At 48.8% G+C, this 12,189-nt stretch overlaps 1 protein-coding gene across 2 annotated transcripts in view; it reads left to right on the top strand.

Moving 5' to 3' along the window:
• Positions 1-12,189, top strand: part of LOC146859475 (uncharacterized) — a 154,674-nt gene that overhangs the window by 46,255 nt on the left and 96,230 nt on the right. For both annotated transcript variants that reach the window (XM_085650205.1, XM_085650204.1), the window contains exon 3: positions 2,777-2,887. In XM_085650205.1, coding sequence (XP_085506331.1) covers positions 2,777-2,887 — 111 coding nt within the window. The remainder of the gene's footprint in view (positions 1-2,776; positions 2,888-12,189) is intronic.

The raw sequence follows: 12,189 nt of genomic DNA, 5'->3' as shown, positions 1-12,189 counted from the left end.
CCTTTTGACACCCTGGCACCCTTGAAATAGCTCCCGCAATTTGCGATTCCTTAATACGGAATCGCAAATAGTGAATCTCTTCCCATTCATTCCTATGGGTCTCCTAGCCCATAGGAATGAATGGGTAGGTATTCCTTATTAACGAATCTCAATTTGCGATTCGTTATTAAGGAATTTTAAGGAATTGCTAATATTTCAGCGATTCCTACCTACATTCAATTTAGCGAGTCCTTAATAGCGATTCGGTAAATGTCGCTATCAAGGACTCGCTAAATTGAATTTACCTACATCTGGCCCATAGTCCCCTCTCCCTGGTCCTGACCAGGCCCGGATGGGCCCAGACAAGTTCACCTTTGGCGCAGATGTACAAGATTAGTGTTTTAAATAGTGTAGTCTACAAATAGATTCCACCAACTAGAGCGCTAATCTTGGTGCTCTTGCAAGCGCTCCTGCTGTGACTATGGAAGCAACACTAAACGAGAGCAAGAACAGACTATGTGAGATTTAGGACGGAAAGAGATGAGTGGCAGGAACAATGCCCCGGGATAAGAAACTATTTTGCAACCCATAAAGTGAGTAAAATGGGGAAAGTGAGCAGTGAAAGGTTATTAAAAGACTATGCAAAACCAATTGGGCCCAGAAATAACAATAAGATGAATAAAAATACTATGTTAAAGATTACAATGATTGCACTTTCATCACAAAGAGGAATACAATGGGAGAAAATTAACGGGTTAGGCAGGAAAGGAAATCCGTTAAAATCTGCGCGCATGCTGCCCCTACTACTCACGGATTACTTCCTCCGTAAAGTAGATAAACTAATCAGTAACTTCCTATGGCGGGGTAAAAAGGAACGCATTAGTATTAAAAAACTAAGACTGGACAAAAAAGTGGGAGTGTTAAACCTAGCAGACTTTAGAACCTACCAAACGGCATTCCTGGCAAAGCAAGGAGCCTGCTGGCTGTCACCCCTGCAAGGTGACATGCCAGCATGGCTACTAGTGGAGCGAGCCATATTAAACAACCTCGACCTGCTGATGCTGCTGACAGTTAACAAACTCGCACAAACCTCCAGCCCAATCTTCAAAAACACAAAAATAGCCCTACTAAAAATAGACAAAAAAATGGAAAACAGTGTAAGGAACTCGAAATGGGAATCCCTGTGGTCCAACAGCAAGTTCAATTACAATGATCAATGCCTAGCCTTTGACGCATGGATAGAGAAAGGCATCTCATACCCAGCTCGGTTAGAGGAAGAGGGCCGCCCCAGCACATTCGACACACTGAAAGATAGACATAAACTCCCGGCAATGGAGTTCTACAACTTCCTAAAAATCAAAACAGCCCTAACTAAAGCCAAACTCTCGCCAGCCATCCTGTCAATCAGGCAGTATATGACAAAAATCAAAAGTATAGGCCATCAAGTATCACACCTCTACAAGCAACTCCGCCCAAACGCCACCAAACTGAACGACAAGACAGCTAACTACTGGTTAAGACAAACCAATACCCCACTCAATGAGCAGGAGCTAGCTCTCCTTTGGGCCTCCCCCTCACGTAACAAAATTTCGCCAGCACTATCACAAACAACATTCTGGCTCCTCCACAAGACCCTCTGGATCCCCGCTCGTTCAGCCTCGCTGGGCCTCAGAGAGAACAACCTGTGCTGGAACTGCGGCAGCGAAAAGGGGGATCTAGCACACCTCCTCTTCTACTACCCAAAACTCAAAAAGTTCTGGGAGGAAATCCTTGACTTTATAAAAACGGCGCTGGAGTGTACACTTAGGCCAGAATTCTCCTCCCTCACCACCGCATTCATAACCGCACGACTCCCGGCACAGCAGGACAGGGACCTTCTAGACCTCCTACTGACCGCGGCAGTTAAATTGGTCCTGTCCAACTAGGAAGATACTGCTAGGACATCATACAAATGCTGGTTTAACTGGGTGACATACCTCAGAGGCGCAGATAGCACTGCCCTGCCCAAATCACTCTGGAGACCAGCTACCAGGGGGATGTGGTAGTCGCTAGACATGCTCCTGGACTCCTACGAACCCCCGTGAGCCCACTTGTGGGAACTCGGCCTCCACACATCTATACAACCTCAGACTAGGCTCATAGCGAATGAACACTTCTTGTACCCTACCTCTACTCTTTCTCTCCTTTCTTCTCTCTTCTTGCTATCCTGTCTCTAATTTTCTCAGCTAGTCAATGCGGAGGGGACCAGCTGGACGTGTACAAAACAGAATCATGTGATTTCTGTAATACCAACTACGTTTATCTGGAAACCCTTAATGAAAATGCGAATGTAGCTGTTCTGTTAAACTAATTAAAAAATATATATATATTTTGAAATTAAAATAAATAAATAAAAAAAGAATTAAAAGTGCACAGAATAGTGACAGTGAGCATTTGAAGATCGTCTTATTTTCTGCGAGAGTTCAGTGTTTAAATAGCATGATTTACGCATAGATTATTTAATAGACGTAGGGCCTTATTTTGATTTTGGCAGACAGGATACTCCGTCAGAAACATGGTTGATGTCCCGTCTACCGTATTACCAAGTGCATTGCAGCCTATGACACTTGTCCTACAATGGACAGAACATTTTCCACATTCTGACAGAGCATCCCATCCACCCAACTCTAAATAAGGCCTGTGGATGGTAGACATTGTTTTGAGTTAGTTGATAGCCTAATGCACGTCATACTTGTTATTAATCCATTAACTGTCACAATGATGTAAATTACCAATTCCTTTTCATTTGTTATACTAGGACCTCTTATTGCTAGTACGCTCTTTTCATTACGAGCCCGTGAGAAGGAAAGTTTGTGTCCGGTTGACCACCCAGACCATGCGAGAACACCCATGGGTGACCATTCCCTAGGTGAGTAATCGTGGACTGCCAGGGCTCCGTGCAAGGGGAAGAGTTATTTACTACTGCTTGAACAGTGAATATGTTATTTTAATGTAACTTTACGCATTGCTGATGTTGCCTGTTGAGTGAGAAACCATGTTCAGAAGAGGAACCGACTGCAAAGACTGCACTGTTCGCCATTACAACCACTGAACGTGTTTTGCCTTTTGCATGTCTCACCCTCCTTAAGATGTGAGCTGCTGTAGTTAACTGTGAACGACCATCGTAAGACACTGGCTGCTGTGGTTAACTGTGCACGACCATCGTAAGACACTGGCTGCTGTGGTTAACTGTGAATGACCATCATAAGACACTGGCCGGTGTGGATTATGACTGACCATTTAAAGACACTAGCCACTGTGGCTTGTGATTGTTCATCTTAAGGCACTGGCCAATGTGGTTTGTTGTGAATGATATCATAATACACTGGCTGCTGTGGTTTGTAAATGACCATCGTAAGACACTGGCCGCTGTGGTTTGTGAATGATCTCATAAGACACTGGCCGCTGTGGTTTGTGAATGATCTCATAAGACACTGGCCGCTGTGGTTTGTGAATGATCTCATAAGACAAGGGCCACTGTGGTTTGTAAATGATCTCATAAGACACTTGCCGCTGTGGTTTGTGAATGATCTCATAAGACACTGGCCGCTGTGGTTTGTGAATGATCTCATAAGACACTGGCCGCTGTGGTTTCTGAATGATATCATAAGACACTTGCCACTGTGGTTTGTAAATGACCATCATAAGACACTGGCTGCTGTGGTTTGTAAATGACCATCATAAGACACTGGCCGCTGTGGTTTGTGAATGATCTCATAAGACACTGGCCGCTGTGGTTTGTGAATGATCTCATAAGACAAGGACCACTGTGGTTTGTAAATGATCTCATAAGACACTTGCCGCTGTGGTTTGTGAATGATCTCATAAGACACTGGCCGCTGTGGTTTCTGAATGATATCATAAGACACTTGCCACTGTGGTTTGTAAATGACCATCATAAAACACTGGCAGCTGTGGTTTGTAAATTACCATCATAAGACAAAGGCCACTGTGGTTTGTGAATAATATCATAAGACACTGGCCGCTGTGATTTGTAAATGACCATCATAAGACACTGGCCGCTGTGGTTTGTAAATGATCTCATAGGACACTGGCCGCTGTGGTTTGTAAATGACCATCATAAGACACTGGCCGCTGTGGTTTGTAAATGATCTCATAAGACACTGGCCGCTTTGGTTTGTGAATTATCTCATAAGACACTGGCCGCTGTGGTTTGTAAATGACCATCATAAGACACTGGCCGCTGTGGTTTGTAAATGATCTCATAGGACACTGGCCGCTGTGGTTTGTAAATGACCATCATAAGACACTGGCCGCTGTGGTTTGTAAATTATCTCATAAGACACTGGCCGCTTTGGTTTGTGAATTATCTCATAAGACACTGGCCGCTGTGGTTTTGTAAATGATCTCATAAGACACTGGCCGCTGTAGTTTGTGAAGGATCTCATAAGACACAGGCCACTGTGGTTTGTAAATGGTCTCATAAGACACAGGCCACTGTGGTTTGTGAATGATCTCATAAGACACTGGCCGCTGTGGTTTGTTGTGAATGATATCATAAGACACTGGCTGCTGTGGTTTGTAAATGATCTCATAAGACACTGGCCACTGTGGTTTGTGAAGGATCTCATAAGACACTGGCCGCTGTGGTTTGTGAATGATCTCATAAGACACTGGCTGCTGTGGTTTGTAAATGACCATCATAATACAAGGGCCACTGTGGTTTGTAAATGGTCTCATAAGACACTGGCCGCTGTGGTTTGTGAATGATCTCATAAGACACTGGCCGCTGTGGTTTGTAAATGATCTCATAAGACACTGGCTGCTGTGGTTTATGAATGATCTCATAAGACACTGGCTGCTCTGGTTTGTAAATGACCATCATAATACAAGGGCCACTGTGGTTTGTAAATGGTCTCATAAGACACTGGCCGCTGTGGTTTGTGAATGATCTCATAAGACACTGGCTGCTCTGGTTTGTAAATGACCATCATAAGACAATGGCCGCTGTGGTTTGTAAATGACCATCATAAGACACTGGCCGCTGTGGTTTGTGTTTGACCATCATAAGACACTGGTCACTCCAGTGTCCACAAGCTAGAAGAAGCATTTACAATGCAATAGGTCTCGCAACTGCGAATTTTAGAGCTATTGTTATTGTAAATGGCAATGCCTTTTGAAAAATTAACAGGTATTGTAGTTTATAATAGTAATTTTCCACCAGTACCATAACTACCACTATTATTATTACTATCACCACAGAGTAGTGATAGTAATAATTGTAGTGGTGGTTATGGCACTTGTGGTGGTTGTAGCGGTGGTGGTAGTGGTGGTGGTATTGGTACTGGTGGTGGTGGTACTGGTGGTGTTAGTAGTAGTGGTACTGGTGGTCTACATGGATTTTATTTAATTTCTTATGCTACTGCTGGAATATTTTTTAACAAAAACTAACAAACATTATCATTTGCAACACCAATAGCTCAAACTTTTAGTAATGCCGGACCTATTGCTTTGCTAATGCTTGTTTTATGTTGCAGGCATGAGGTGCATCATCTCCTTCCCAAAATACAATCTTAGATTTGTAGACACTCGTAACAGTCCTATGTTGTTCAGCCAGTGTAAGGCTAATAGCTCACACAACTTTGCATTTTGATACCTGAAGTTTTAAATTACAATAAATGTAGTAGACCTCAGGCAGGAGACTTGAGTTACCAATAACTGTGGAAAGAGCAATCACTTTAGAAACTGGTGCTTTATTTCACCTTTTCCGTGGTGTGACGGTTACGTAACTGTTTTATTGTGTTCGAATGGGCACAATGGGGCTTATTTACAAGTCCCTTGCACAGCCGGTGCTTCACTTTTTGTGTGGGAAAAAATAACGCAGCGGCGGCGCAAGGGGCTTGTAGATAAGCCCCAATGTTATTGGCAGAATGCTTTAAAGATGCCAGTCGATTGCCGCTCACTCTATTCGCACACATGTATCCCAGAGAAAATCCTGCTCTTAAGCAGTGTTGCCACTTTTTGGTGTCCAGTGAAGCTTGAATACTTCCAACTGAAAAACGGTTGTGAAACCAGGAGCAGGTGAATCCGCGAGACACCTGGACCTACAGCCAGAAACATCTGGTATTAGCAAGAAATGTAATACATCATTAAAAAAATCCCCCTGGGCCTAATGTCCTGTTGCAGTGGGAATCCCTCAGTCAGGGCACATACGTTGTTGCCAAACAGTTTAAAGCCAAGGTGTATAAATAACCCTCGGAGCCTCATCAGAATGTAGCTGAGAAGAAACGCAATCAAGACATATACACAATTGGAAAAAGTGACCTTAAGCATCCAGACCGCACCACAATGCCGCATCAATTCAACTAAATTCATGCTAACTGCCAGTGATACGGCATCTAAGTTTATGAAAGGTTGAGAAAAAAGAAAGAGAAGTAAAGCAAAGAAAAACATCCTAGTGTGAATGTATATACAGCATCTAGTACTTAATTAAAACCAGGGTTCTCTGGCTCTATAACAGCTCTGCTGACCTGGTTCTATGGCTCTATAGCAGCTCAGCTGACCTGATTCTCTGGCTCTACAGCAGCTCAGCTGACCTGGTTCTCTGGCTCTAAAGCAGCTCTGCTGACCTGGTTCTCTGGCTCTACAGCGACTCTGCTGTCCTGGTGCTCTGGCTCTAAAGCAGCTCTGCTGAGCTGGTTCACTGACTCTAGACCAGCTCTACTTTCCTGGTTCTCTGACTCTATAGCAGCTCTGCTGACCTGGTTCTGTGGCTCTAAAGCAGCTCTGCTGACCTGGTTCTCAGGCTGAACAGCAGCTCTGCTGAATTGGTTCTCTGACTCTAGAGCAGCTCTACTAACCTGGTTCTCTGACATTATAGCACCTCTGCTGACCTGGTTCTGTGGCTCTACAGCAGCTCTGCTGACCTGGTTCTCTGGCTGTACAGCAGTTCTGCTGACCTGGTTCTGTGGCTCAAAAGCAACTCTGCTGACCTGGTTCTCTGGCTGTACAACGGCTCTGCTGACCTGGTTCTCTGGCTCTACAGCGGCTCTACTGACCTGGCTCTCTGGCTCTAAAGCAGCTCTGCTGACCTCGTTCTCTGGCTCTATAGCGGCTCTGCTGACCTGGTTCTCTAGCTCTACAGCGGCTCTGCTGACCTGGTTCTCTGGCTCTATAGCGACTCTGCTGACCTGGTTCTCTGGCTCTACAGCAGCTCTGCTGATCTGGTTCTCTGACTCTAGAGCAGCTCTGCTGACCTAGTTCTCTGACTCTAGCTCTACAGCAGCTCTGATGACCTAGTTCTCGGGCTGTACAGCAGCTCTGCTGACCTGGTTCTCTGGCTCTACAGCAGCTCTGCTGACCTAGTTCTTTGGCGCTAGAGCAGCTCTGCTGACCTGGTTCTCTGGCTCTACAACGGCTTTGCTGACCTGGTTCTCTGGCTCTACAACGGCTGTGCTGACCTGGTTCTCTGGCTCTACAACGGCTCTGCTGACGTGGATCTCTGGCTCTACAGCAGCTCTGCTGACCTTGTTCTCTGGCTCTATAGCAGCTCTGCTGACCTGGTTCTCTGGCTCTACAGCAGCTCTGCTGACCTGGTTCTCTGGCTCTACAGCAGCTCTGCTGACCTGGTTCTCTGGCTCTACAGCAGCTCTGCTGAGCGGGTTCTCTGGCTCTACAACTGCTCTGCTGAGCTGGTTTTCTGGCTCTACAATGGCTCTGCTGAGCTGGTTCTCAGTCTCTAGAGCAGCTGTGCTGACCTGGTTCTCTGGCTCTAAAGCAGCTCTGTGTACCTGGTGGTTCTCTGGCTCTACAGCGGCTCTGCTGACCTGTTTCTCTGGTTCTAAAGCAGTTTTGCTGAGCAGGTTCTCTGGCTCTACAATGGCTCTGCTGACCTGGTTTTCTGGCTCTAAAGCAGCTCTGCTGACCTGGTTCTCTGGCTCTACAGCAGCTCTGTTGACCTGGTTCTCTGGCTCTACAACGGCTCTGCTGACGTGGATCTCTGGCTGTACAGCAGCTCTGCTGACCTAGTTCTCTGGCTCTACAGCAGCTCTGCTGACCTAGTTCTCTGGCTCTAGAGCAGCTCTGCTGAACTGGTTCTCTGGCTCTACAACGGCTCTGCTGATGTGGATCTCTGGCTCTACAGCAGCTCTGCTGACCTTGTTGTCTGGCTGTACAGCAGCTCTGCTGACCTGGTTCTCTGGCTCTATAGCAGCTCTGCTGACCTGGTTCTCTGGCTGTACAGCGGCACTGCTGACCTGGTTCTCTGGCTCTACAGCATCTCTGGTGACCTGGTTCTCTGGATCTACAGCGGCTCTGCTGGCCTGGTTCCCTGGCTCTACAGCGACTCTGCTGACGTGGTTGTCTGGCTCTAAAGCAGCTCTGCTGACCTGGTTCTCTGACTCTACAGCAGCTCTGCTGAACTGGTTCTCTGGCTCTAAAGCAGCTCTGCTGGCCTGGTTCTCTGGCTCTAAAGCAGCTCTGCTGGCCTGGTTCTATGGCTCTAGAGCAGCTCTGCTGACCTGGTTCTCTGGCTTTAAAGCAGCTCTGCTATAGTGGTTCTCTGGCTCTACAGCAGCTCTGCTGACCTGGTTCTCTGGCTCCACAGCAGCTCTGCTGACCTGGTTCTGTGGCTCTAAAGCAGCTCTGCTGACCTGGTTCTCTGGCTGTACAGCAGCTCTGCTGACCTGGTTCTCTGGCTGTTCAGCTCTGCTGACCTGGTTCTCTAGCTCTGAAGCAGCTGTGCTGACCTGGTTCTCTGGCTCTACAGCGGCTCTGCTGACCTGGTTCTCTGGCTCTACAGCAGTTCTGCTGACCTGGTTCTGTGGCTCAAAAGCAACTCTGCTGACCTTGTTCTCTGGCTGTACAACGGCTCTGCTGACCTGGTTCTCTGGCTCTACAGCGGCTCTGCTGACCTGGCTCTCTGGCTCTAAAGCAGCTCTGCTGACCTCGTTCTCTGGCTCTATAGCGGCTCTGCTGACCTGGTTCTCTGGCTCTACAGCGGCTCTGCAGACCTGGGTCTACAGCGGCTCTGCTGACGTGGTTCTCTGGCTCTATAGCGACTCTGCTGACCTGGTTCTCTGGCTCTACAGCAGCTCTGCTGACCTAGTTCTCTGACTCTAGCTCTACAGCAGCTCTGATGACCTAGTTCACGGGCTGTACAGCAGCTCTGCTGACCTGGTTCTCTGGCTCTATAGCAGCTCTGCTGACCTAGTTCTTTGGCGCTAGAGCAGCTCTGCTGACCTAGTTCTCTGGCTCTACAACGGCTTTGCTGACCTGGTTCTCTGGCTCTACAACGGCTTTGCTGACCTGGTTCTCTGGCTCTACAGCAGCTCTGCTGGCCTGGTTCTCTGGCACTACAACGGCTCTGGTGACTGGGTTCTCTGGCTCAACAGCAGTCCTGCTGACCTGGTTCTCTGGCTCTACAGCAGTTATGCTGACCTGGTTCTCTGGCTCTACAATAGCTCTGCTGACCTGGTTCTCTGGCTCTAAAGCAGCTTTGCTGACCTGGTTCTCTGACTCTACAGCAGCTCTGCTGACCTGGACTCTGGCTCTTTAGCAGCTCTGCTGACCTGGTTCTCTGGCTCTACAGCAGCTCTGCTGACCTAGTTCTGTGGCTCTAAAGCAGCTCTGCTGACCTGGTTCTCTGGCTCTACAGCAGCTCTGCTGAGCGGGTTCTCTGGCTCTACAACGGCTCTGCTGAGCTGGTTTTCTGGCTCTACAACGGCTCTGCTGAGCTGGTTTTCTGGCTCTACAACGGCTCTGCTGAGCTGGTTTTCTGGCTCTACAAGGGATCTGCTGAGCTGGTTCTCAGTCTCTAGAGCAGCTGTGCTGACCTGGTTCTCTGGCTCTTCAGCAGCTCTGCTGACCTGGTTCTCTGGCTCTACAACGGCTCTGTTGACCTGTTTCTCTGGTTCTAAAGCAGTTTTGCTGAGCAGGTTCTCTGGCTCTACAACGGCTCTGCCGACCTGGTTCTCTGGCTCTAAAGCAGCTCTGTTGACCTGGTTCTCTGGCTCTACAGCAGCTCTGTTGACCTGGTTCTCTGGCTCTAAAGCAGCTCCGCTGACCTGGGTCTCTGCCTCTGAAGCAGCTCTGCTGACCTAGTTCTCTGGCTCTACAGCAGCTCTGCTGACCTAGTTCTCTGGCTCTACAGCAGCTCTGCTGACCTGGTTCTCTGGCTCTACAACGGCTCTGCTGACGTAGATATCTGGCTCTACAGCAGCTCTGCTGACCTTGTTCTCTGGCTGTACAGCAGCTCTGCTGACCTGGTTCTCTGACTCTATAGCAGCTCTGCTGACCTGGTTCTCTGACTCTACAGCACCTCTGCTGACCTGGTTCTCTGGCTCTACAGCAGCTCTGCTGACCTAGTTCTCTGGCTCTAGAGCAGCTCTGCTGACCTGGTTCTCTGGCTCTACAACGGCTCTGCTGACGTGGATCTCTGGCTCTACAGCAGCTCCGCTGACCTTGTTCTCTGGCTCTATAGCAGCTCTGCTGACCTGGTTCTCTGGCTCTAAAGCAGCTCTGCTGACCTGGTCTCTGGCTCTATAGCAGCTCTACTGACCTGGTTCTCTGGCTCTACAGCAGATCTGCTGACCTGGTTCTCTGGCTCTACAGCAGCTCTGCTGACCTGGTTCTCTGGCTCTACAGCAGCTCTGCTGACCTGGTTCTCTGGCTCTACAGCAGCTCTGCTGAGCGGGTTCTCTGGCTCTACAACGGCTCTGCTGAGCTGGTTTTCTGGCTCTACAATGGCTCTGCTGAGCTGGTTCTCAGTCTCTAGAGCAGCTGTGCTGACCTGGTTCTCTGGCTGTAAAGCAGCTCTGTGTGCCTGGTGGTTCTCTGGCTCTACAGCGGCTCTGCTGACCTGGTTCTCTGGCTCTAAAGCAGCTCTGCTGACCTGGTTCTCTGGCTCTACAACGGCTTTGCTGACCTTGTTCTCTGGCTCTTCAGCAGCTCTGCTGACCTGGTTCTCTGGCTCTACAACGGCTCTGTTGACCTGTTTCTCTGGTTCTAAAGCAGTTTTGCTGAGCAGGTTCTCTGGCTCTACAATGGCTCTGCTGACCTGGTTTTCTGGCTCTAAAGCAGCTCTGCTGACCTCGTTCTCTGGCTCTACAGCGCTCTGTTGACCTGGTTCTCTGGCTCTAAAGCAGCTCCTCTGACCTGGGTCTCTGCTTCTAAAGCAGCTCTGCTGACCTAGTTCTCTGGCTCTACAGCAGCTCTGCTGACCTAGTTCTCTGGCTCTAGAGCAGCTCTGCTGAACTGGTTCTCTGGCTCTACAACGGCTCTGCTGACGTGGATCTCTGGCTCTACAGCAGCTCTGCTGACCTTGTTGTCTGGCTGTACAGCAGCTCTGCTGACCTGGTTCTCTGGCTCTATAGCAGCTCTGCTGACCTGGTTCTCTGGCTGTACAGCGGCACTGCTGGCCTGGTTCTCTGGCTCTACAGCATCTCTGGTGACCTGGTTCTCTGGATCTACAGCGGCTCTGCTGGCCTGGTTCCCTGGCTCTACAGCGACTCTGCTGACGTGGTTGTCTGGCTCTAAAGCAGATCTGCTGACCTGGTTCTTTGGCTCTAAAGCAGCTCTGCTGAACTGGTTCTCTGGCTCTAAAGCAGCTCTGCTGGCCTGGTTCTATGGCTCTAGAGCAGCTCTGCTGACCTGGTTCTCTGGCTCTACAGCAGCTCTGCTGACCTGGTTCTGTGGCTCTAAAGCAGCTCTGTTGAACTGGTTCTCTGGCTGTACAGCAGCTCTGCTGACCTGGTTCTCTGGCTGTTCAGCTCTGCTGACCTGGTTCTCTGGCTCTACAGCGGCTCTGCTGACCTGGTTCACTGGCTCTAAAGCAGCTCTGGTTGTCCGGCCTCGTCCTTCTTTTCTACCGAAAGTGGTGACCCCATTTCATCTCGGGCAATCTGTCACGTTGTCCACCTTCTTTCCGCCTCCGCATCCTTCAAAAGAGGAACAGAGGCTTCACCGTCTGGACCCAAATCGGGCGCTGTCCTTTTATTTGGACCGCACCAAACAGTTCCGGGTGGACGACCAACTTTTTGTTGGATACGTAGGAGCTAAGAAGGGGAAAGCGGTACACAAACGGACCATCTCGCGGTGGGTCGTGTTGTGTATTAAAATTTGTAACTCCTTGGCAAAAAAGGACCCTCCTGTTGGGTTGAGGGCCCATTCCACCCGGGCCACAGTGGCTACTACTGCCCTGGGCCGGGGAGT

Source organism: Triturus cristatus, chromosome 3_2, assembly GCF_964204655.1.
Source record: "Triturus cristatus chromosome 3_2, aTriCri1.1, whole genome shotgun sequence".
NCBI classification, from domain to species: domain Eukaryota; kingdom Metazoa; phylum Chordata; class Amphibia; order Caudata; family Salamandridae; genus Triturus; species Triturus cristatus.
Note: the sequence above shows the minus strand (reverse complement) of the source record. Positions and strands in the feature narration are given on the sequence as shown.